This window comes from Netta rufina (assembly GCF_964035555.1).
Source record: "Netta rufina genome assembly, chromosome: 3".
Classification (NCBI taxonomy): domain Eukaryota; kingdom Metazoa; phylum Chordata; class Aves; order Anseriformes; family Anatidae; genus Netta; species Netta rufina.
Window position 1 is genome coordinate 33,131,983 of NC_140125.1, and position 21,649 is coordinate 33,153,631.

The 21,649-nt window shown below is 33.7% G+C and overlaps 1 protein-coding gene across 1 annotated transcript in view; it reads left to right on the plus strand.

Annotated features, from left to right (window-relative positions):
• CRIM1 (cysteine rich transmembrane BMP regulator 1) overlaps positions 1–21,649 on the plus strand; it is a 182,115-nt gene that overhangs the window by 146,972 nt on the left and 13,494 nt on the right. Inside the window, exons 9-12 of the mRNA XM_084285163.1 lie at positions 10,147–10,303; positions 13,910–14,031; positions 18,846–19,055; positions 20,675–20,890. Coding sequence (XP_084141289.1) covers positions 10,147–10,303; positions 13,910–14,031; positions 18,846–19,055; positions 20,675–20,890 — 705 coding nt within the window. The remainder of the gene's footprint in view (positions 1–10,146; positions 10,304–13,909; positions 14,032–18,845; positions 19,056–20,674; positions 20,891–21,649) is intronic.

Consider the following 21,649-nt stretch of genomic DNA (forward strand, 5'->3'; position numbering starts at 1 on the left):
TGTAATTTTATTGTAGCTCTGCAGCTTCCTTGTAACCTCTGAGGATTCCACAGTTCAAGTGTTACGCCATTTCACCTCTTCTTATTTCAGTCCATTTGTTCTCAGTCACTTTCTAAACCTGTGTGACCATTCTAGGAATCCACAGAAGAAACAATCAAAGTAACACTATTAGTTGATCTGAGCGAGTGAGTTTTAAGATTGGCTTGGTGTTTTGCTTAAGGAGCAATAAAAGGTTTTGTCCTGGCACTTTTAACTTGTTTCTGAGAAGATGTGCGGTTTTTTTCCATTTCAATAAGGTAAAGGACAGGACATCTCAATAACAAATAAACAGATGGTAAGCAATAAAGTAATCAAAGATATTATTTCCATATTACCATAATGATGAGTTGTATTTGTGGTAAGGGTGACTTTTCACAGTTTTCCAGAGGAACTACTTCCTACCTTTTGAAATATGGATAGGAGTTTCCCCTGTTTATAAAACACGCAGTGCTGTTTATGCCATTAGTTTCAGATTTATTAGTTATGTCTTATTTTATTAAGTAAATTAACAAAAATTATTGAGAATAATGATTTTGATAAATGTGTTTTTAGCTTTTGATCTAAAGAAGTGAATGTGTTTTAAACAAATCAGAACAGAAAAAGAAAAAAAAAAAAGCTGAATGTACATCCTATAATTAAGAAAAAGGATATGCAAATCCCTCATCAGTAGATGTGGAAAGGAAGGCTGATAAAGAGATTGGTGAATAAATTGCCTGTTTTTAAGAGACATCAGTCCAGCCCAGCTGAGATTTGGATTTTTACAGAACAACTTTTTCTTCACTTCATTTCTCCTTGGTTTTCATTGTTAACAAGCTATGGTCTTAAAAATGAATAAAACAGCTTTTAGATCAGGTGGATTTGTGATACTTGAAGCCTTTGGAAAATAGCTGTCACACATCCTTTTTACTCTGATTTCTCCACTATGCCATTTAGCCAGCTTCTTGCCAGTGTGTTGCATCTTGACTAAATGGAATAGCAGTTATGCTACACCTTGCACATCCTCCCTAGAGAAGGGTAAAAAAATTTGTCTAAGGATCATTGGGATCAATGATCAGTCTCAGGCACAGGAACTAAAAATGTTCATACAACACAAAAATGGTGCCTTGAAACGAAATCGTAAGTTGATCCATCAAAAATACCAGAGGTTAAGAGAAAAGAAAATATCTTCTGCAAGATTAGATAAGGCACATACTTTATTGCATCCAGACTATCACATAAATGCCTTTACTTACAAAATCAGAATTTAGTCAGAATTTAGAAAGTTCTACTTTTACCATGGTAATTTGAATTTCCTTTATTTTTTCATTGCTGATATATTAACCGGGGTCACAGGGAACATTTGCTAACAGGAGTTTGACACAAAAAAGAATATGGACATACTCAGTAAATGTCAACATGTACACCTATGCATGCAGTCCTGCCTTCCAGTTTGTTGCACAGGAGGACCGTCGCTCCAAAGGATTGTTTCTTTTGTCCTAGATTACCAGATCACACGTGTACGCTTACCACATCCCAGGACACCTCTATTCTTGCTTGAAGTGTTTCTGATTAAATACTGCCTAAGAACCTATTCAAGGGAATTTTTCTTGTGCTGGATTTGCTTGCAATTATTTTCATTTTGCAATAGCAAACTGTCAGGAGCAAACCTAATAGTATCATTTGTCTGTCATCCTTTTTCTTGGTTAAAAAACTTGAATTATAGATTGCTTAAAAATCTCCCAAGTTATTCAGAGAAGGGAAACCTTTATTTTCTAAAGAAATGAAGAAAAATAACAGCTTGGAAATCTTCATCACTTGGGGGATATCAGTCAAAATGACAGGAATAGAATTTTTCTGTCAAGTAATGTTTCTCGCTTGCAAGGCTCTGGACAAATGTGAGTGAGGAGTGAGAGGAAAACAGTTTTAGGTCAAATATGCTGAAAACGTACTGTGGTAGTTCTCTGTACTTTCAAGCCCAAACTAGTTTAGTTGCATCTTGGCTCTCTAAAAATGTAAGAATTATGTGGAAGTTCATGTAGATGCATGTGGACTTACGTTTAAATTGGGAACATCAGTATCTTAACACTGCACCCACATCTTCCTTGCTGGTCTGAGCTGTTCAAATGAGTCAGATTTAAAGTGTCTGAGTAAAGAAGGTACCTCTCATTACCGTTTGAAGTCACCTTCTCCTAGTTCCACTAATCTCCTTCCAATTAAGTTTCTGTTCTTGCCAATTTCTCTTTAGTTATTTCCTCTGCAATATACATGCTTCAAGCTATTTCAGTCAAAATAAAACCAAAATGACAAAGAAAAAAGGAAGAACATGCAGCAAATCTATAAATTGTTCCTCACTGTTACCTTCATTTATGTTCCTAGAGCCAGAAATCAGTACAGCAGATTTATTTGAAATAATTATGTAAGTATGATATCACAAAACTTTTTTGGTGCTTTATTGCAATTTAGATTCAAGTTTATCTAGCTTGACTCAAGTGAACTAGAAACGTTACCATTTTCTTCTTTCTTCCTTCTCTCATACCGTAATTATAGAATGAGAGAAGGAAGAAAGAAGAAAATGGTAACGTTTCTAGAACACAATGATTTTAATACAAGTTTACTTTGTAATTTACCCTTCTTTCTTGTTTTTGCAGTGAATGCAAAAACATGCTGTGAAAGCATGCAATGAAAACATTCAAGGTAAAATACAAAAAGCAGAGGCAGACCACGGTTGTTAGAGAAGGGAGGGGGAACAAAAACGACCACTGAGCCAAGAGTGAGCACAGATTAATAAGGAAAAAAAAACTTGTAGTGAGTAGAGATGAAACCAAAAATGATTGAGGAAAAGGAATGATAACACTAAGTGGGAATGTACAGAAGCACTACATGATATAAAAGGGGAAAAAAATAATCCTGTTAATAGGAGACACTGCTGCAGAACACCATCACTGAAACCAAAAGAGTATTCCAGCATTAGGGAAAAAGATATGAGAATAAGAATTAAGTAGAAAAAAAGTAAGTAAGCAAGAAAAAATAATCATTGTGCATCATAGGTGCAGCAGTTGCCATTGTGTTTGGAGTGTCTAGGCCTGTGCTTTCATAGAGAGGACTGGAGTGGATTGCAATGTCTTTGGAAGGAGGCTAGGAGAATAATTTAGGAGAATAAAACAAAGCCAGTAATCAGATGTTTTCAAGGCATGACTCCTGTTGCTCCAAAGAGTACTAACCAGCACATTGAATAATATGTGCTAATTGTAGTAATTTAAGATTTAAAACCTGTAAGTTGTTGTTGAGCAGTATATCATTTGTCACTGAGAGCCTGCAGTGAGGGCTGGTAGTTTATCTTCTCTTGTCTATTCCCTATAATGTATTCATGGAAAGTAAAAAAGCCCTCTAAAGTCTTTCCTGTGATTTCTGTGATAGACTACAATCTTTTACCCCCAAATGAGTCAAATGTGAAGTACTATTCAGGGTATAAATGAAAACATGCTTGGCTTTAGTATGTTTAAACCCTTCAGGTCTTACTAAAATTAGAGTATTTTTGTAAATTTTAAAATTAGTTGGCTTCATACAGAAGGGCTTACCTTTGCAGTTACAGGATGCAGTAGTCATGTAATTTCATTAATTGCAAATTGCTTTTGGACAAATGCAATTAGAAGGCTGTAGAGATAAGTTGTTTTCCATGCACATTATAGTGTATCATCATCATCCACATTGTGTTGTGGTCTGTTTTGTCTGTCAACACAATCGGTGAAATCAGTATTCAAAAATTAGAATTCTTTTTAAGTTATATGGTTGCACAGTTCTATAGACATAAAACAAGCCATCCCATCCAAATACATTCCGTATAAATACAGAAATATCTTTGAAGAATTTCTGATACCTTAAATGTGTAGAACATATCCTATCATGGAGTGAAAAAGTTGTTACTAGCAGGCATCTGCAGCATGAACATCAGTATTTTGTTGGGTCATAACATTTCCTTTCATAGCTGATGGAGAGGAGTGGAATTTTAGTGCAGAATTTGGGTTTAACAGTGAATTGGGAATTGGTGTGAGACCTTTAGAAGAAATTGTGGAAAACTGGAGCACACAATTAGAAGGTTTGAGAAAAGTTAGGTGGGTGCATCTACCTGTCTCTAAACAGCAGTGTTAAAGCTTTTAAAAAATGTATGGTGTGCTGATGAGGGAAAAAATTAGGAAATTTTTGCAGGGGCTACAATGGGAGAATATATCTCAATTTGTCTCTTCTGTGTTCATCATTCAGTAGTTACAGAATTTTGGATAATTTTTCTTAACCCACTCTTCCTAGCCAAAATTTGAATATTTGCTTCCTTTAATCTGTTTATGTAAAAAAATAAAAATAAAAATAAAAACAACAACAAAACACCTTATTCACCTTATTCAGAGACGCATTCTGAGCACTTTGAAGCTCTCTCAGTGTTAATTTTGTCCATTTAAATAATGGATATATAATTTATATTTATTTGGATATTGACATAAGGTGAGACAAGTAGTCACACATCAGTCACACAAATGAAAGCTTCAGACAATGTAAAGTTCTTGAAAATAGAAAAGTAAAATATGAATGAAGTAACATTCTTCTATTTTAGTAAGAATGTTCTCCCATTGTCACATTTAACAACAAATTCTGGGGGGGGGGGGGGAAAGTCCATTAGACTTCCTTAGTGCAAGGAGAGAGTATGTTGGATTTTTGAATAATAGAGTTGACCTGGCAGAAAAAGGTTGTTCGATTACCCTCCTGTAATGACATGAAAACGAATATCTATTAGACATCAGTTAGTGAAATACAGCCAAAGAAAATCAGGGACAGAGCATGTTTCTTAAAAAAAAAATAATAATAATAATTACCACTTAAATCAGAAAAAAGGCACATAGTCCTTTAGTTAGTATTGAAATAGTTAGTATTGAAATCCTAACTGTGAGTGCACATGTGAAAGATAGTGGAAGTACTCCCTGAAGAAGATGCAATTATGATGAACAGCTTATGCCAAATAAATATTACTGTCTTCTCGCTAGTATAAAAGACTTTGCTGGGGATCTCTAGAGATTACAACAATGTATTGGTTTTAGTAATGCGTACAATATATTTAATAAAAGCAGATAAGAAATTCTCTTGACTTGTGGAAGGAAAAAAAACATGCTGCTCAAAGGGTTGTGGAAGCTTAATCATTTTCCAGTAATTCCACCTTTGAGATGTCACTGCTACAAATCCATTTTCATGAATTCATGTGTTGTGTGTGAATCCTAGACTTGTTTAGAGTAGGTATCCAAGTGGGTAATTTGCCTCAGTGGACTCATGAGGTATTTTTTTTCTAGCATCACAGTGCCCAGTCCCTTCATTTTTATCCAGCTATTGTGAATCATGATTTAATTCTAAAGAAAGGAGGGAGGGTTAGTGTGGATCTGTGGAGGCAATATATTCAGAGAATTCCAGTTACTGATAAGTAACCTAGTTTTCTCCTTCATAAATTTGCCTCCCCAGATCCCCACCCCTGAAGATTAACCAGCAGTAGCAATCCACACCGAGAGGACGGCTGAGGAGTGCTTAATTATAAAGGTACTGTGAAACAGTTCTCCTGGTATGATCTAGCCTCAGCGTCAAGAAAATAATGATGGTAAAGGTATGTAGATAGCTTTCTGTAGCCATGCTACAAAAAAAAAAAAAAAAAAAAAAAGGACACTGACCTAAGGCAAGTTGAAATACTGACATAATTTCTGTCAAATATCTATTAATATTTCCCAGCAGTTATTTTCTCTTCTCTGTGAACTAGGGGGTTAAGAACTAAAAGTATTTCAAAAGGCTATGCATCTCTGGAATGCATTTTCAAAAGTTTTAGACTAAGGTGACTTTCAGTCTTCAGAGTAAGATTTTCAGTGTCCATATGTGAAATAATAAATTGGAGAAAAATTAATATCTTAGTTTTAGAGCTTAGATTTTTTTATGTGCCACTTATATGTTAGAAGAAAGAAACTGAGAAGTCTGTTTTGAAATAAGAATTAGCTGGAATTACAGTCAAGCTGTTAGACGTTCAAATGAAAGACCATTTTTAGACCCAAACATGTAATTCATGAAATTAAATTTGGTCTACATAACAGTTTGATTTTTGAGAAGTTTTTTATAATATTCCAAATATTCTTAGGCTCATGCAAAGTGGGGATGTGAGTACTATGAACTCAGGAATACATCATGCATCAGATGGTTTGAAATTAGGCCAAAGAATTGTGATTCATTTTGAGATATGCTGCTTCTGAGGTCTCATATCCGAGAAGGAGAGATTGCGGTGTATCTGAAATATCTGGGTTCTGAGTGAATCTTCACAAATACAAAGATTGATAGCATTACATATCCTGGTACAGAATTTTTGTTATCTTGTTTGCAGAGTGTTAGCTGTATGTGACAACAGTATATCAACCTCTCTTACGCTTTGATTTTCATACCTACCTGTCTTTCCTTTGGCAGCATGTGACTAGGTCTTACAGTGTTGGACAAACATTTTAGACGAGTTGTTTTTAGTATTGAGAATAAGATACTTAGAAGAAAAGACCATTTCTTTTGCATGCAGTACACTGTGAAGAGTCTCATCACCTGTTTCTAAGACAAGATTTTCTTCTTCTGACAGTCTTGTCCCATCCCACAGATCCCAATCAGATTCTCCTTAAACAGCATCATGCTCTTCTGAAACTCTAATATTTGTTTTATTACTGTCTGTGTGTGTGAAACCATGTTTGGTAGTGGGTGAAGAAAAGGGGAAGAAACTAATACATTAAAAGGAGTTTATTGGCAGTAGTGACTGGACCTAGAAACTGGTGCTAGTATTTCTGTTTCTTCATTAATAATCCTCAGATCTTTCTGGAAGATTGGTTCATCTTCAGCTATTCTTTCCCTTCCTATTTTTTTCTAGCAGCATCTTAAATTGATCCAAATGAATCTAGTAATTTGAAATTCCCATATCCATGTCAGCATATAATACATTTAACTATCTACAAATATTACATTATTTACAAATGAGAGTTTTTGTTAGAATTGCAGTGTTTGAAAGGGTCAAAGTCTATAAGCAATACCTTTTGACAATATACTGTGAGGTCTAGTAAAAACTGACTAGAAACATAGAACATAGGCAATTGACTTTGCTGCTGTTTTTGCAATCATTGCATGGAGTTTTATTGGCTGGATTCACTACTATAAGCATTCAGTGCATGTGTGTCCTCAAGTGCATGTTCATTCCTAGCAGCAGGTTATTTTGATATTGTTTGATGAGGATACCTTTTCTATTGTGCTAGCCTTTGCTGTAAGTGATTCAGTTGACATTTTCTCAGAATTTTTGAATTTTTTTTTCATATTTTTTTTTTATATTTCAGCTAAAGCCAGTCCTCACATTATATGTGTGTGTGTATATTTATGTTAAAAGTACCATTATGTTATAGTTATATATAGTTATATATTAGTTATATTACAGTCATATTTAGTCTGAGATGTTCAGGAATACATTCATCTCTCTCTAAGGTCACATCATGTCAGCATCCTTCTGAGATCAACCAATCTCCAGTGTCTGAACTCTCAGCTTACAGCACAAATTCTTGTTTAGTGCTTTAGTTCTTGTTCAGTGGGGAGAGTAACTGTATACGTTTTCAGTATTACCTTTCATCCTGCTATTATTATTTTATCACCCTTAGCCCCCCTATTGCGTTGTGTAGGATTGTTTTCTGTAGAGATATTACCCCACTGGCATTTCACATTTCCTAAGAAAAATCAATGACTGTGTTTCTACTTCTCAAGCAGAGCTCTACTCTGCAGTCACATATTTCTCTAAGCAGCATAATGAGAGGTGCCTTCTCTTTAATCAGTTTCCTACTCATCATTTCATTTCTGTTCTAGTCTTCCACCCCCAGTCTAACCATTAGTTTAGTTTCCTAGGTGATGTTTTCATAACTAATCATTCAGAGAAAGAAGGATGGCTTATTCTGTAATCAAGAAGCTTGTCTATGCTGTTGGAGTTACAGTAACATGTAAGCACATAATGCAGCTTTCCGGAACTCTGCAAGGCAGTCTTCCTTCTGCATTAGCTTCTTTGAAGTGTTTCCTCTCCTTCAGACTGCTTGCTTCGGATATGCTCTTGAAGCAGTTATTAGCCCATTTAGGGCTAGATCTTTTTTCTGCAAATATGTTCCATAATTTGGGATTCAGTTTCCAGATGAAATTTATTTAAGCAAAGTTGGAAAAAGCTTCCCTAACAAATAACCTCCTAATATATTTCAATAATAAGTGTCCTTAGATGATTGCAATTGACATTCATGAAACAGTTCTTTTTATTCTTTAGTATTTCTTGTTTGAAATGCAAAATCTTGGTAGGAAATCTGTTTTTACTTGTCTTCTTAATGAACTTGTGATTATTTTATTAACAATGAATTTAAATATATAGCTAAGGCTATAGAGATATTGTCAGGGTGACAGTTACATGCACTGAATTTTATTTACATTTGAATTTTTATGCCTGGCATCTTTTTTTCCTCTTTTTTTTTTTTTTTCTTTCTTTCCTTTACAGCTAAACTTTACTTCTGTAAAATTGACAGGTTTGCTCTGTTTTCTGGAAAAATAACATGTTTAAAGCTGTGGACTAGGGTTTTCAGGAGACCTATGCATCAGACATAGTGTGTATGTGTACCAGATGGTACTTCAGTTTGAGACTGCATGTAATTTTCATGTTTTTAAAAATGTGTCAGTAAAAGAAATGTAAATGGTTAGATGTGAAGTCAGAAAGCAGACCAGAATCTACTTTATGATTTTCACAACATTTATGATTTTCACAACATTCATAATTTTGCTATCTTTACTTCATACTCAAACCTGGGAACCACACTTTGACAGTGAACCACACTTAACACAAATCTGGACACAAAATAAAGGAATATTAAAAAAAAAAAAAAATGTTCTTGTTGTTTCTACTTCTTTGAATTTATTTTTCTATTTCTAGCTCTTCCTTTTTTTTTTTTCTTTTTGAGAAGCCTACCCATTTCTCCAATCCCCTTGCATTTGTACCTTATTGTTCCTTGACCTATATTCCATGAGCCTGATGATATACACAGCCACCTGAACACTTCATCTGTGGCAAAGTACACTTAAGAAAATGAATCAATGCAACCTGTGCAGTTCCAGAATTATTCACCAGTCAGTTCTGAGCATTAGTAGATGATGTGATAATTTATACCAGATCAGTTGTTATAACCGAGTTTATTTTTTTATTTTTTGATATATTCCATGCCTTCTTTACCAAATGAACATTAACCTGGTAGAACAAATTATGAAACACTTGGCTACATTTGGTTAAGTCTGACAACTAAGTGTGTTGAGTGATTTTTCCAGAACTTTTTCTTTCACAAAGAACAAAAAGAAACTAACAATTCTCAGTAAGACTAAACTAAACACCAGTGAAAGTGAACATAATGACCATTATGTATCTCTGTAATGGATAAAATGAAAATCCAGCATCTCCCTCCCTGCCATACAAGCTAACAAAACATGGTGGTGGATTTCAGGAAGCAGGTCTTTCAGACTAACATCTCTAAGCTTAGATCACCTCTTTTATAACTGGTATTGAAGTTATATTTTCAAAAAAAAAAAAAAAAAAAAGTATTAGTCACAAAACAGGTGACAGCAAACATTCTAAGTACGGAATAATGGTTAAGATATTCCAGGCTTTCAATTCTAGTTAAAATAAGGAGAGTAGAAATAAAAGATGTTCTATATTGAAAAGAAACCTATTAAATTCATATAACGTGTCAAAAGTATATGTTATTTTAAATGCTTTATTAAAAGCTTATAGTCACAGGTATTGGTTGGATGTGCATAAATTCACAAAATCAAGTTAGAATAAGGCATCAGATTATACTTTCCAAGTTCTTGACTGGGACTGAAGACATCTCAATGTATCTGCTCACATGGTTTGGGTTGATACTGTAGAACTCAGTCGAATATTTTAGGTCAGTCAGAAGGTAATGATTAGCAGTAATAAAAAGTTGTGAGAAAAGACGAACAGAAGGTTTAGCCTGCCAAAGATGCATTTGTCTGGTATAAACGGTATTCATTTTGTGATCATCTCTGTGTTCTCCACAGGAGAGGAGCTGTGTACCGGCCTCATATCAGGCTGCTCCCTGGACTGTTCCTTTGGGTTCCAGACTGACGCCCACAACTGTGAAATCTGTCAGTGCCGCCCACGGCCTAAGAAATGCAAACCCATTGTATGTGACAAGTACTGTCCCTTTGGATACTTGTACGTATTCTTATTTTGAATGCATATTTAATAATCTCCATGCATATTGAAAGTATGCAAAATCTAGGAATATGGAGTTGTGTTTACTTCATCCAAAATTGAGGAAAATGTGTGAAAGTAGAAATGTCAGTACTTGATGTGAAATGTTAGCACTGAATTTATGGAAATAGATTTTGATCAACAAATTAATAGCAACTAGATTACAAACAGGATCAGATTATGGAAGCAAAACAGTGCTTAAATTTGTTTGAAGAATGTTTGTTGAACAAGATGAAAAAGCTACTTAAAAGAGATGTCTCCTGCATGCAGCTTTTTGAAATTCTGTTGGTATGTTTTGTTGTGACAGCCTTTCATTTTATATCCCATTGATTTTCTTCACTTGATTTTACAATGTTTCAAGGTGTTTTTTTAATGTTAACATAACGGTGGACTAGTTTTATTGTTGTTTCTTTTCTGATAGTTACTTCACAGGATTTGTGAAGAACAGTAGTGTCTCTCTTATCTAAGTTTTTGTAAATGAACTCAAAACCCATATGGCTGCTAGAGTTCTTTATCCAGAAAAGGGAGTGTTTCCTGTATTTCTTTACTTCTGGAACAGGTGACAAAAACGGGGCAAATTTTTTGTCACAGAAATATATTTGAAATCAGCTTGGTGGCTTCTATATATATTTTACCAAAATACGTTATTTTTGACGGATCAGTTCCATGTTACTGCATGCTTTTTCATAAGTTTAATTTCTAACTCATAATAGCTGAGCTTCAAAGTATATTCATATATAATTTGTTGTCTTAAGCTTTGTATTGAAGTTTCCTAACATAGTAACTCAAAGTGTTATTCACATACTACTGTGTGAATTTATGCATTTTTATGAATTTATGATTCACTTCAGAGTTATGTTTGTCATTCATTCATAAAAGCTATAGATTTTTTATTTGTAATGGTAATCTATAATGTGCTGTGTCCTCCTCTTAGTACACAGCTTTAATGAAGTTCAGAGGAAACTACATTAGAAAGGATGCTCAAATGTATCCTTGAGGCATCCCTAGCATAATTTGAAAATATCTTCAGAATAGCAGTGTAGTAAAACAAAGAAAATAAATACCATTTAGCAGAATCCTATATCTGTTACCTGAGATACAGAATCAGGCTTGCTCCTGCTTCAGTAATAGAACTTTTTTTTTTTGCAAACCGTCTTAAGAGTGATGAGGCTAATATTGATAGTCTGATTGATTTGATAATGCCTTTATTTTGAAAAGAATGGATATCTTAACATTTATTTCTCTTTTATATTTGTATTTTAAAACTTTTTACTCACTGCAATTGAATAACATTCAGCTTGGAACAGGAAAAGCTTTTTTTTTAATTTTAGTAGTGCAAGTGTATGAATAAATTATTATTTTCAAGGCCATTTACTTTAGTCTATTCAAAAAATATAATATGAGACAACCATTAGATAAGGTCTCTTTAGTGTCTATTGCCATTTGCTTTTTAGGCTCATACACAAACAGTTTGAATATATTCATGAACCAAGGTCTAAATGTTCTTTCATTCCAACTATGTTCCTCACTGGAAGCCTCAACCCAGAAGTCACATTGAAGTGTTAAAAATGATTTTCTACTGCTGATAAGTATTGTTCTGAACTATACTTATCAGAGTCATTTACGATTAATGTATTGTGTTTACGTGAAGGTATTAAGTTTACTGTTGTATTCTTCAATTTTATTGTAGAATACTTTTCCCAGTAAAATTAATTTGAGAAGAAATACTTTTACATACTGAGTAAGTTTGTCTGGTTTCATTACATAAACTGTATTTTTTGTTTAAAGCAAACTGGACAGTATTTTTATAACTTTAAATGGAACATACTGGAAACCTTAATGATCTGTGTTGAACTGTGATCTATACTAGCAAGCAGAGAATGATATATGATCCTGATACTGCACAAGGCCCTCAATTTTAAGATATTGATACTGTGCTATACATGATATTATTTGGCTGGTTTGAGAAGGTGTCTGCAACTGCAAGCTTTGTTTGAGATCAGAAACAAATGTCATGCCCTTCATGACTGCTCCATGGACTGGCACTACATGGTTCAGCTTCAAATAAAAGGCATCATAAAAATAATGTTATGTGTCTCACAGAATTATGCTGCTTGCAATAAAGAGCAGTAATTTTTACTGTGTTTTTATTACTGACTTAATATATTGACCTGCAGAGGAAAATTTCTGTGTGCTTTCTGTACTTCAGTAATCTGAAATGCATACTTCTTTCCTCTTTTTTTAACTAAAATATACATAAAATGGTTATATTAGTAAATCTCTCTGAACTATCTGGCAAAATAATTTTAGAAGGCACTGCAAATATTAATAGGCACAGAATGGAAGCTAGGAGTAAGACAAAGAGGCCTTAAAAGTAAACTGTTTTCAAGCTGATGCTAGTGATTTCGAAATCCTGTTTTGAGGATGGTTTTTCACCTGCATTTTTGTATGCATAAAAGAAACTGAACTCAAAGTTTTCTGAAGTTAATTTGAAAATCCTCTTCAATTGAAATTCTGGTTTTAGATAGAAAATGCAATTTAATTATACACAATGCTTGGTTGCTATGTTTAAACGTTAAGTTTTTAGTAATACTATTGTACTTTTTTATTAAAAAGAAAAGGAAAAAAAAAAGAAAGGATACGGCCACCCTAAACTTGTCATTGTCTACAAAATATATGAATAATGGCACTGATGTTAATGAAATGAGTAATATTTAAAGAAAACCATGTATGTAATATTTTGTAGCATAAAGAGCTAAAATTGTGTAAAAATTGTATTTTAAGATCATTTCACTTCAAATCTCACTTCAGTGCTAAAATGATTTAGACTTGCAGTTATATAATACATTCATTCTGTTCTTTATTGCTACCATGCCAATTTATTTTCTAAAATAGCAAGCCTTATTTAACTTCCAGGCTTGTTCTAACCATCGAAAGCATGGGTCTTAATAGAAGACAAGTCTCTAATTGAATTTAAATCTTTGGTCTCTAATTCAAGACTAAAGAAAAAAGTGTGTTGATTTTTTTTTCTTTTTTAAACTGTACTGGGGGTGGAAAATCAGAAGTAGTCATGTTTATTTTTCTAGCATTAAATGTTAACCTTTTCAGAAATATCTTCAGTTTTAAGATGCAGGAGTGGAAATCTACTATATGTTACCTACTGATGGAGAAAAAGTTACCAATAATTTGTTTTATAAAAACATAGTGATTTAACATAATCCCACTTGCCTCTCCAACTTCTTCACATTTTTAGAAATTATTTCTACTTTTCCCATGGGGAAGAAAAAAAAAAAAAAAAGATCATCAGTAGCAGTCATAAGCACATACATCTTCATTATCTGCCATGGCTTGAAAATACAAAATGCAGATCTTTTGCCAGCTGCATGGGGAATGGGGAACATGCAGGGAATGGAGACCTGCATACCTCACTGAACATAAATGTGAATGTTAAAGACAATTTTCTTTTCTTGTTCAGACAATTCTTTAGAGTTTGCTTTTATTTTAATCATGACATTTAGACATGTAAAATGTCCTGCTGACCTTTTACAAATTAATTCCACCGTCTAGGAAGAACAAGCATGGCTGTGAAATCTGTCGGTGTAAGAAATGCCCAGAAATGCCTTGTGGTAAAATCTGCCCAATGGGCTTCCAGCAGAACAACCATGGGTGTGTTATCTGCAAGTGCAGAGGTAGGTGTGAATGCATTGCCATCTATAATTACAACTTGTTTTCAAAGCTGTTGGAAGCCAGAGCAAAAGAAAAGGAATACTCCACAGAATTTGTAAGAATTGAAATATGGTAACTGGTGGAGGAGATTATTCAACTTTCTTCAAAGGAGCCACTGCTCAAAGTAGTATGTGTTGGTCAGTCTGCTCAAGGATAAGCAAGTCTGAAAGTTGCTTTGCTCGTTGTCTGGGAGGTTATCCTAATAAAAGATATGTACCATAAATCCATGTAAAATTCTAACAGTCTAATTTAAGAACTTCTGAAATTTCTGAAATTTTCCCAAAAGTGCTTTTCATCTGGTTTCTGTTCTTGCAGTTTCTGTCTTTAGTGGAGATAATTGTATGTGCTGCTCCTTTGTTTAAAAAAAATAATAATCATGGTGTCCCTAGGAGGTATTCTGTTTATGTGTAAAAACAAAAATGTATGCATGCCTTGTTCTCTTAACAATAAAATAGATCTAATAGGTTTACTATAAAAATAATAGAAAGTGTGCTAGGGGGAACTCCAGGGTCTATAGCATAAAGCAAAGCAGTTCAGTAACACATTCTCTGTGAAATGCAGTGCCAAAAGTGGTTTGAACAGCTACTGGGAGAAGTTTACCAGTGAAATAGTTTGTGTTTGTCTGCACAAAATACACTGTTGCATATTCCAGTCACAGAGATAGGTCCATTCTACTGTAAGACCAACAAGTTGGAGATATTTTTCAGATTATGTGTGATTTCTTCTTTACCCTCTGTAAAACAGAGAGTCAGGTGTCTGCAGTGGCCAGGCTGGAAGGATATCAATATAGATTCACCTAGATTATGAGGGGCATCAGAATCATCAGTTTACACAGATGTTCTCTGAAACTGTTTTGACCCCTGAGCTTTAAAGGAGTTATCTTCTGGATCACCCCAGAGTACTTTACTGCTGGGAAGGTGTCTCAGAATGCTTCTGTCATTAATTGTGAGTGGTTTGACTACTTAAAGAACATATAAGCTCTGTATAAAGGTACATTATATATATATATAAATAGTAATATATTAATATATAATATATGGAAATACACTATATATACACTGATATGTTTTTTTTAATGAAATTTGGATATTTTAACTTATCTTCAAGTTGTTTTTTTTTTTGTTAATGGTGAAGTCATAAAAGTGAGCAGATTAGCTTTTCTTGTTTTTTGCCATGGCCATTAGCCCTTTCCACCTCTGTATAAGCAGTGAAGCAGGCACCAATATCGATGTAGTCAATACATCTTTTACTGTCTCAAGCCATTTTTAGTGAAGTTATTAATATTCTTTTTTAACTTACTCATATGTAATGGCAAAATAGTTCATTACAGGCAGCAAATGCTGTATTTTGTGTGTATCATCTTACAGCATTGAATCTTTTAGAAGGATAAAGTACTGCAAAACAGTATGTCCTAAAATATTTTCATTTTTAAATCCTAATAGATTTTATATTTCATTGATTATTAAGGTTCCTACCTGCTCTGTATCAAATTACAGAGGACTCAAATGAGGTAGACTAAGGTATGAGGTAGCAATTCTTCTAGCTTATGTACTCAGTATCCTAAAACTCAAATTAGTGTCTCTTATGTGTCTCTTTATGTGTCTTTTGCACATAAAGTTTATCTGTGTTGCTCTCATATTTTCCTTGATTTCATACTAGCAAAAAAAAGTGTCATGATAGCTGTCATAAAGCATTATTATTTGTTTTAATTTTTTACTAGAGGAATTCTACATGCATAAATCAAAATAGTTGCCATTAAAAATCTATGTGGTTGATTTTAAATATAATGGAGATCATTTTTTTTAAAGTTGCTATTATTAAATAGCTTGTAATCAAAGTAATAGCAACTTCTGTTTAATGTTCTTTTTATAAGTAGAAGAAAGCATCTGTTTTTCCCCTTTGTCTCAAATAGCCATAGGAACATTTTGTTTTTCATGCAACAAATCAATTAATTTTTCTGTGAAATATTTGCCATTGCTAGCTATTAAAGTAACAACTACTCTTTTTTGTTTTATGTCTTTTTCATTTCAGTGATCTAACATTCAATCATTTTTGACTTGATTTGTGTTAGTTTTAGACTTCCTTCATTACTCAGCTCCATGTGTCGCATTTAATAACTTCTTGTTTGTACTCAGGCTCTTTCTCATCCTAACTGCTCTTTCATGCTTGCTTTCTTTGATTCTTGCTTGTGTGTTTTGATTTCTGGCTATAGACAAGTAAGTTTGAATATCCTCCTACTGCTTTGTGTAATGACTCCATTCTTAACTTTTTAAGAAGGTATATCTTAGGACCTCCATCAACAAATAAATAATGAAAAAAAATGAAGTATGCCTTGCATCAATGCAGAGCAGAGATTTCACTGTTATAAGCTGAAATATGACTTCTTTTTTAATTTCCAATTATTAATTTTTAATTGGAAATTAAAAATTATTAATTTTTAATTGGAAATTAAAAAAAAAAAAGTAAGAAAGGATAACTGCTGAATGGAGGTACAGATTGGTAAATTATCTGCCTGTGAAATAGCTTCACTTTTTAGGTAATTGCTCCTGGAAATAACTTATGCTAGGGTTAAAAAAAAGTAGAAGCATATAAACACAGTGCTGAGATAGTCTCCTGGAAAACCAAGAGTCCATTTCTCTGCCCTTGCATAATGTCAAGTGCATCTGGATAATCCTTGACAGATGTTTATCTAAAGTTTCATATCTTAAGAACTTCCAATCTCAAAAGAAAAAAAAAAATCTACATCAAACTCTAAATTGTGCTTTTCAGTGGCTACAAATATGTGGCATTTTTAAATGATTTTTTAAAATATTTCTGTCTCCCTTTTAAAGAATTAAACTGGTTACTTCTTGTGCTAAAATCAGCAGATTCAGGGATTATCACCATTCCCTTTAGAATTTTTGCAATACTTAATTACTTAATGCTTTTGCAATTAGAGCCTCCTAAATATATTATTTTCAGTTAAATAAGTCCAGTTCTTGTGATCTTTCATTGCAGTTCTAGAGCTAGATATTTCACTTTCGCATCAGCATAACCTCCCAAATAGTAGAGATAGTAGTGCTACATTTAAATGTATGACACCCCTGTATGATATCTAAAGCTGAACTTCCCTTTCTTTCAGTAGTGTCACATTCGTGACCTGAATTTTAATTGTAAACTACTACAATTCCAAGATTATTTTCAGCCATAGCTCACCACGCAGTTATTCCTATTCTGTATTTGGACATCTGGTTTCCACTTTAAGTGTTCCTTTGTGCAACTTTGTTTTAACTTTTCAATTTTTAAGTAAATCTCAATTTATTGAGTTAATCTTGAGTATCTGCCTATATGCATGGTTTGCTTTTCCAAATTTAGGAGTATACATAAGAATATATTAAAACCAAGAGATGGGTTCATCAGAAAATTTAAAATATTTATTAAGGAAGAGTATTCTCATCCATGATCTACATGTATCAATAATGATTTTAATGTAAGACAGTATTCCAGTGATACAATTCAGTATTATACCGTATAAATGTGTAGTAACTATATGTAACTTTTTCATAGTGTTTCTGTTCACTAAATAAGATTAAAATTGTTTTTAGAAGTATTTTACTCAATACCATTTTGATTTTTTAATTTTTTTCTGTTTTTTTTTTGTTTGGTTTTTGTTTTTGTTTTTGTTTTTTAATTCACAAAATAGTGTATTGATGTAATTTCTGTTTATCGGGTTTTTATTCTGATAATGTGTATCAAACCATTTCATAACATCTGCTTGTTGTTCTTACGCCACCATTGATAGATCCATCACAGATAAAGTGCTCACCTATATGTTAATAAATAAAAAGAGAGAAAAGAAAACTAATAAAAAATGCACTTTAACACTACTACTTTTCATATTGCATCATTTTTTTAAACAGAAAGATGCACAAGCATCTTTATTACAAATAACCTTACATATATAAGTGTTGATGTACCACTGAAAAAGAGCTCACTGACAAAGTGATCCAAAATCCTTCATCATAATAATGATGTGGGTGAGGGATTATTAGGCTCTAAATTCACTCTGCTGATTAACAAAGAATATACTGAGGCTGAGTCTTTCAGCACTTAAATACCCCCTTAGGATACAAATGAGACTTTATCCTCCCTAGACCGAAAGCTTGTCTGTTCTTGCTGCGTGCAAGTACCACAGCATTCCAACTGCTGCATTCTCATTGCAGTAAAACCCAGGAATGAGGGATAAAATTGTCAGAGCAGTCATCTTCCAAACATCACTTATAAGTAACTAAAACACATAATTTCTTGCGGGTAGTGTTTTATGAAATATTTCTAGTATTTGGCTTGATCCCATTAGAACCTGATTGTAATTTTCTTTTTACATTCACTATGTATGTATGTATGGGACCATTCTTAGCTCTTCTAAATACTTCCATATTCTACCACCTATCAGGTATTCACATTATAGATAATATAATACACTGTAAGGTACAAAAATATTCTGTTTCATTTTAAATATGCACTGTGCTTTCAACCATTTCCTTCTGCTACCTTTCATTTTTTCCCCTTACATTATTTAGCCAGTACCAAATTTTTCAAGGAAATAAGTTCTACTATGGCTTACCATCCCCTTCAGTATACCTTTGCATTGTCTAAAGTTTACTTTATTTCTAAGTGTAAATGATGGAATTATTAATCACTTGATCTTATATGTGCTTTAAAAATAAATGCAAACCAGGTATACAGTATATGTTTTTCTAAGCTTTTTAGGAAATAACATTTTCCTTTTGTCCTGCAGAGGCAACCGCTTCTCTTATGCCTCCAGTTAAAACAGGCTCTTGCCTGTCAATGGATGGGCGCCGACATGAAAATGAGGAGAGCTGGCATGATGGCTGCAGGGAATGTTACTGTCACAACGGAAGGGAAATGTGTGCCTTGATCACCTGCCCTGTTCCTAATTGTGGCAACCCCACCATACATCCAGGGCAGTGTTGCCCATCATGTCCAGGTAATGTGACCTCTTCTGTATTCTTTGTAATTGGGCTTCATTTCATGTGTGTGTGGTGTTTTATGATACATTAAAATTCATTCAGTTTAAGTATAAATGAAGTATACATTTAAAGAGACGTCTTAAGCACTTAAATATCATGATTGTGTGTTCTGAGGGAATGTTCCTATGCCACCAGCAGGAGGAAATTATTTTTATTCTTTAGGTGGGACAGCCAAGTACAATAAATGTTGCATTCCAGTATAATTGTAATACGAAGTGATAATATGGAATACATCTATGAAAGAACTTTCCTTTATTACAGTGTGGAAAGAGTAAAAGAGTAATATCGCCTGACTTCAGATTGATTCCTACAATATTTTATGTGCTGAATAGATTTGTTTGTAATATAATGATATTGTCTCTGGCTTCATTGGAAGTCATGTTACAGGTAGGACCAGCGAGGCTTGTGATGCTGATATGAACAATAGTAAAAAAGCACTATCGGGATTCAAGCAATTATGAACAGTTTTAATTTTTTTGGAAAGAACAGGAAATCCTTGAGACAAAATAAGTACCCAAATACTCTTTCTGAATATGACACAAGAGTATATCCTCCTTAGGCTGTAAGATGATGTATGTTCTTAGATTGCATCAACAAATGTCAATCTCTAATCCAATTTTCACCCTGTGGTAAGAGCATAGTCCTCAAAAGGATATGGGACTCTTTTATTAAAAAAGTAGATTGCAAAGTTGCGTTGTTGTTTTGAAGCTCATACCTTATGTGGAAGAGAAACTTCTTAATCAGGCTGTGCAGATGTTGTCCATGGCCAAAATTTATGGCCTCTAACTGCCTACATTAGATGCTGGATGAGTCTTTAGCTAGGGTTGTAGACTTAATGTAATTAATTGTGTGGAAAGGAATTAAGATTAATTTGGTGACATAGTCACTGAAAATAAAAGTCTATACACTTCGCTCACCTTGGGCTCAATTTTTATGAAGTTATCACTGCAGACTTTTTTTTTTTGTCATTGTTTTGGTTTGTTTGTTTGTTTTTATGGAACAATCCTCTTTCATGATGTATTTCTACCAGTGTTAAGTGCTTTTAAGTTTTTAAGGGCCAGGATTTCTTTATTCTTGCTTTTAATCTGGCACCAAATGTTACAGACACAAATCAATTAGGATTTTTAAGGCACACAGTTGAATCTTCCCAGATCCCAGACTGATTGCATACTTATCCATCCTTTCAGGGATTGCAGTTATGCAATATATAGCAGTTTAGAAATTGTCCAGTTGGTATACATTTTCAGAAAATGACAATTGTTTCTTGGCATTCCTATGTTACAGATTAGTTTGATTTATTTCTGAAATGTCAAGAATACTTGCTTATCTCTGATTTATATTAACTTGCATTTATTCAGATTGATTCCCAAATTGTTTCTTGTTCTTTTTTTACATTTTCTGTAAGACACAGGTAAGTAACACAAAGTCAAAAGAGCTTCATTAAGAATGTATTAATAGCCAGTTTTGTTAATCCTAATATTTTCAATAATAACAGAATCAAATAAAGGTTGGTTATATTTTTTAATCATTTGAGTCTTGATTGTTTTTGCTTATCTTCCAATTCTGTTTTTTCCAGATGAAATAATTGTGCAGAAGCCAGAGCTCACCAGTCCTTCAATCTGTCATGCTCCTGGTGGGGAATACTTTGTAGAAGGAGAGACGTGGAATATTGATTCTTGCACACAATGTACATGCCACAGTGGACGAGTCCTGTGTGAGACTGAAGTCTGTCCTCCTCTTCTGTGTCAAAACCCCACCCGCACACAGGACTCCTGCTGTCCTCAGTGTCCGGGTATGTATTACCAACCAGCTTTCATCAGAGTCATTTCTTGATCTTAGAATTTATGATACAAATATTAAATGTATCAGTGCATACATGGTTGTTGTACGCAGTTGTGTTGTCATGTCTTTAGAATTTTGGAGTGCAAGTCCGCAGTCACCATTTCAGCTGCAAAATTTGACTATATGCAAGAGTTACCTAATATTTTATTCATGTTCCTGAAGTTTGGACATCATCTCTGAGGGCACAATCCAATAATTTAAGGGTTAGACATGTGGGATTTGGATACAAAAGTACTTGTGTTTGCTTTTATCTTAACCTGATGTGATTTGAGAGTGACTTGAAGGCAACTGACTAACATCAAAGCATTCCAGCCCAGCAGTAGACTGCCTCATAGTGTCTAGAAGGTAACAGGATTTGCTTTTCCCTGAGGAAAGAGATACAATTATAAGTAAATGTGAATTCCTATTTTACATAGCAAATGAGGGAGTTTATTGCAGTGGAAATGCAGTGCAAACCCAGGATCTGTATGTGAACTTGCTCAGAAAATATTTGTCTTTATATAAAACAAATCTAAGCATCTAATTTTAAATTAAAAAGTTAGGTTTTGCTACTTCTTCCTCGGGGTTTTGGTTAGTTTGGGAGATAATCTTTTCCTGGTTATGTGTTTTCAGTGAAAAAGTTCTCGTGACTTCTATTGTTTTCTTATTATTAATGGTGAACATTCATTTTGCTTACCTTCAAAATACAGTTTGGAGAAGTAGATCTTTC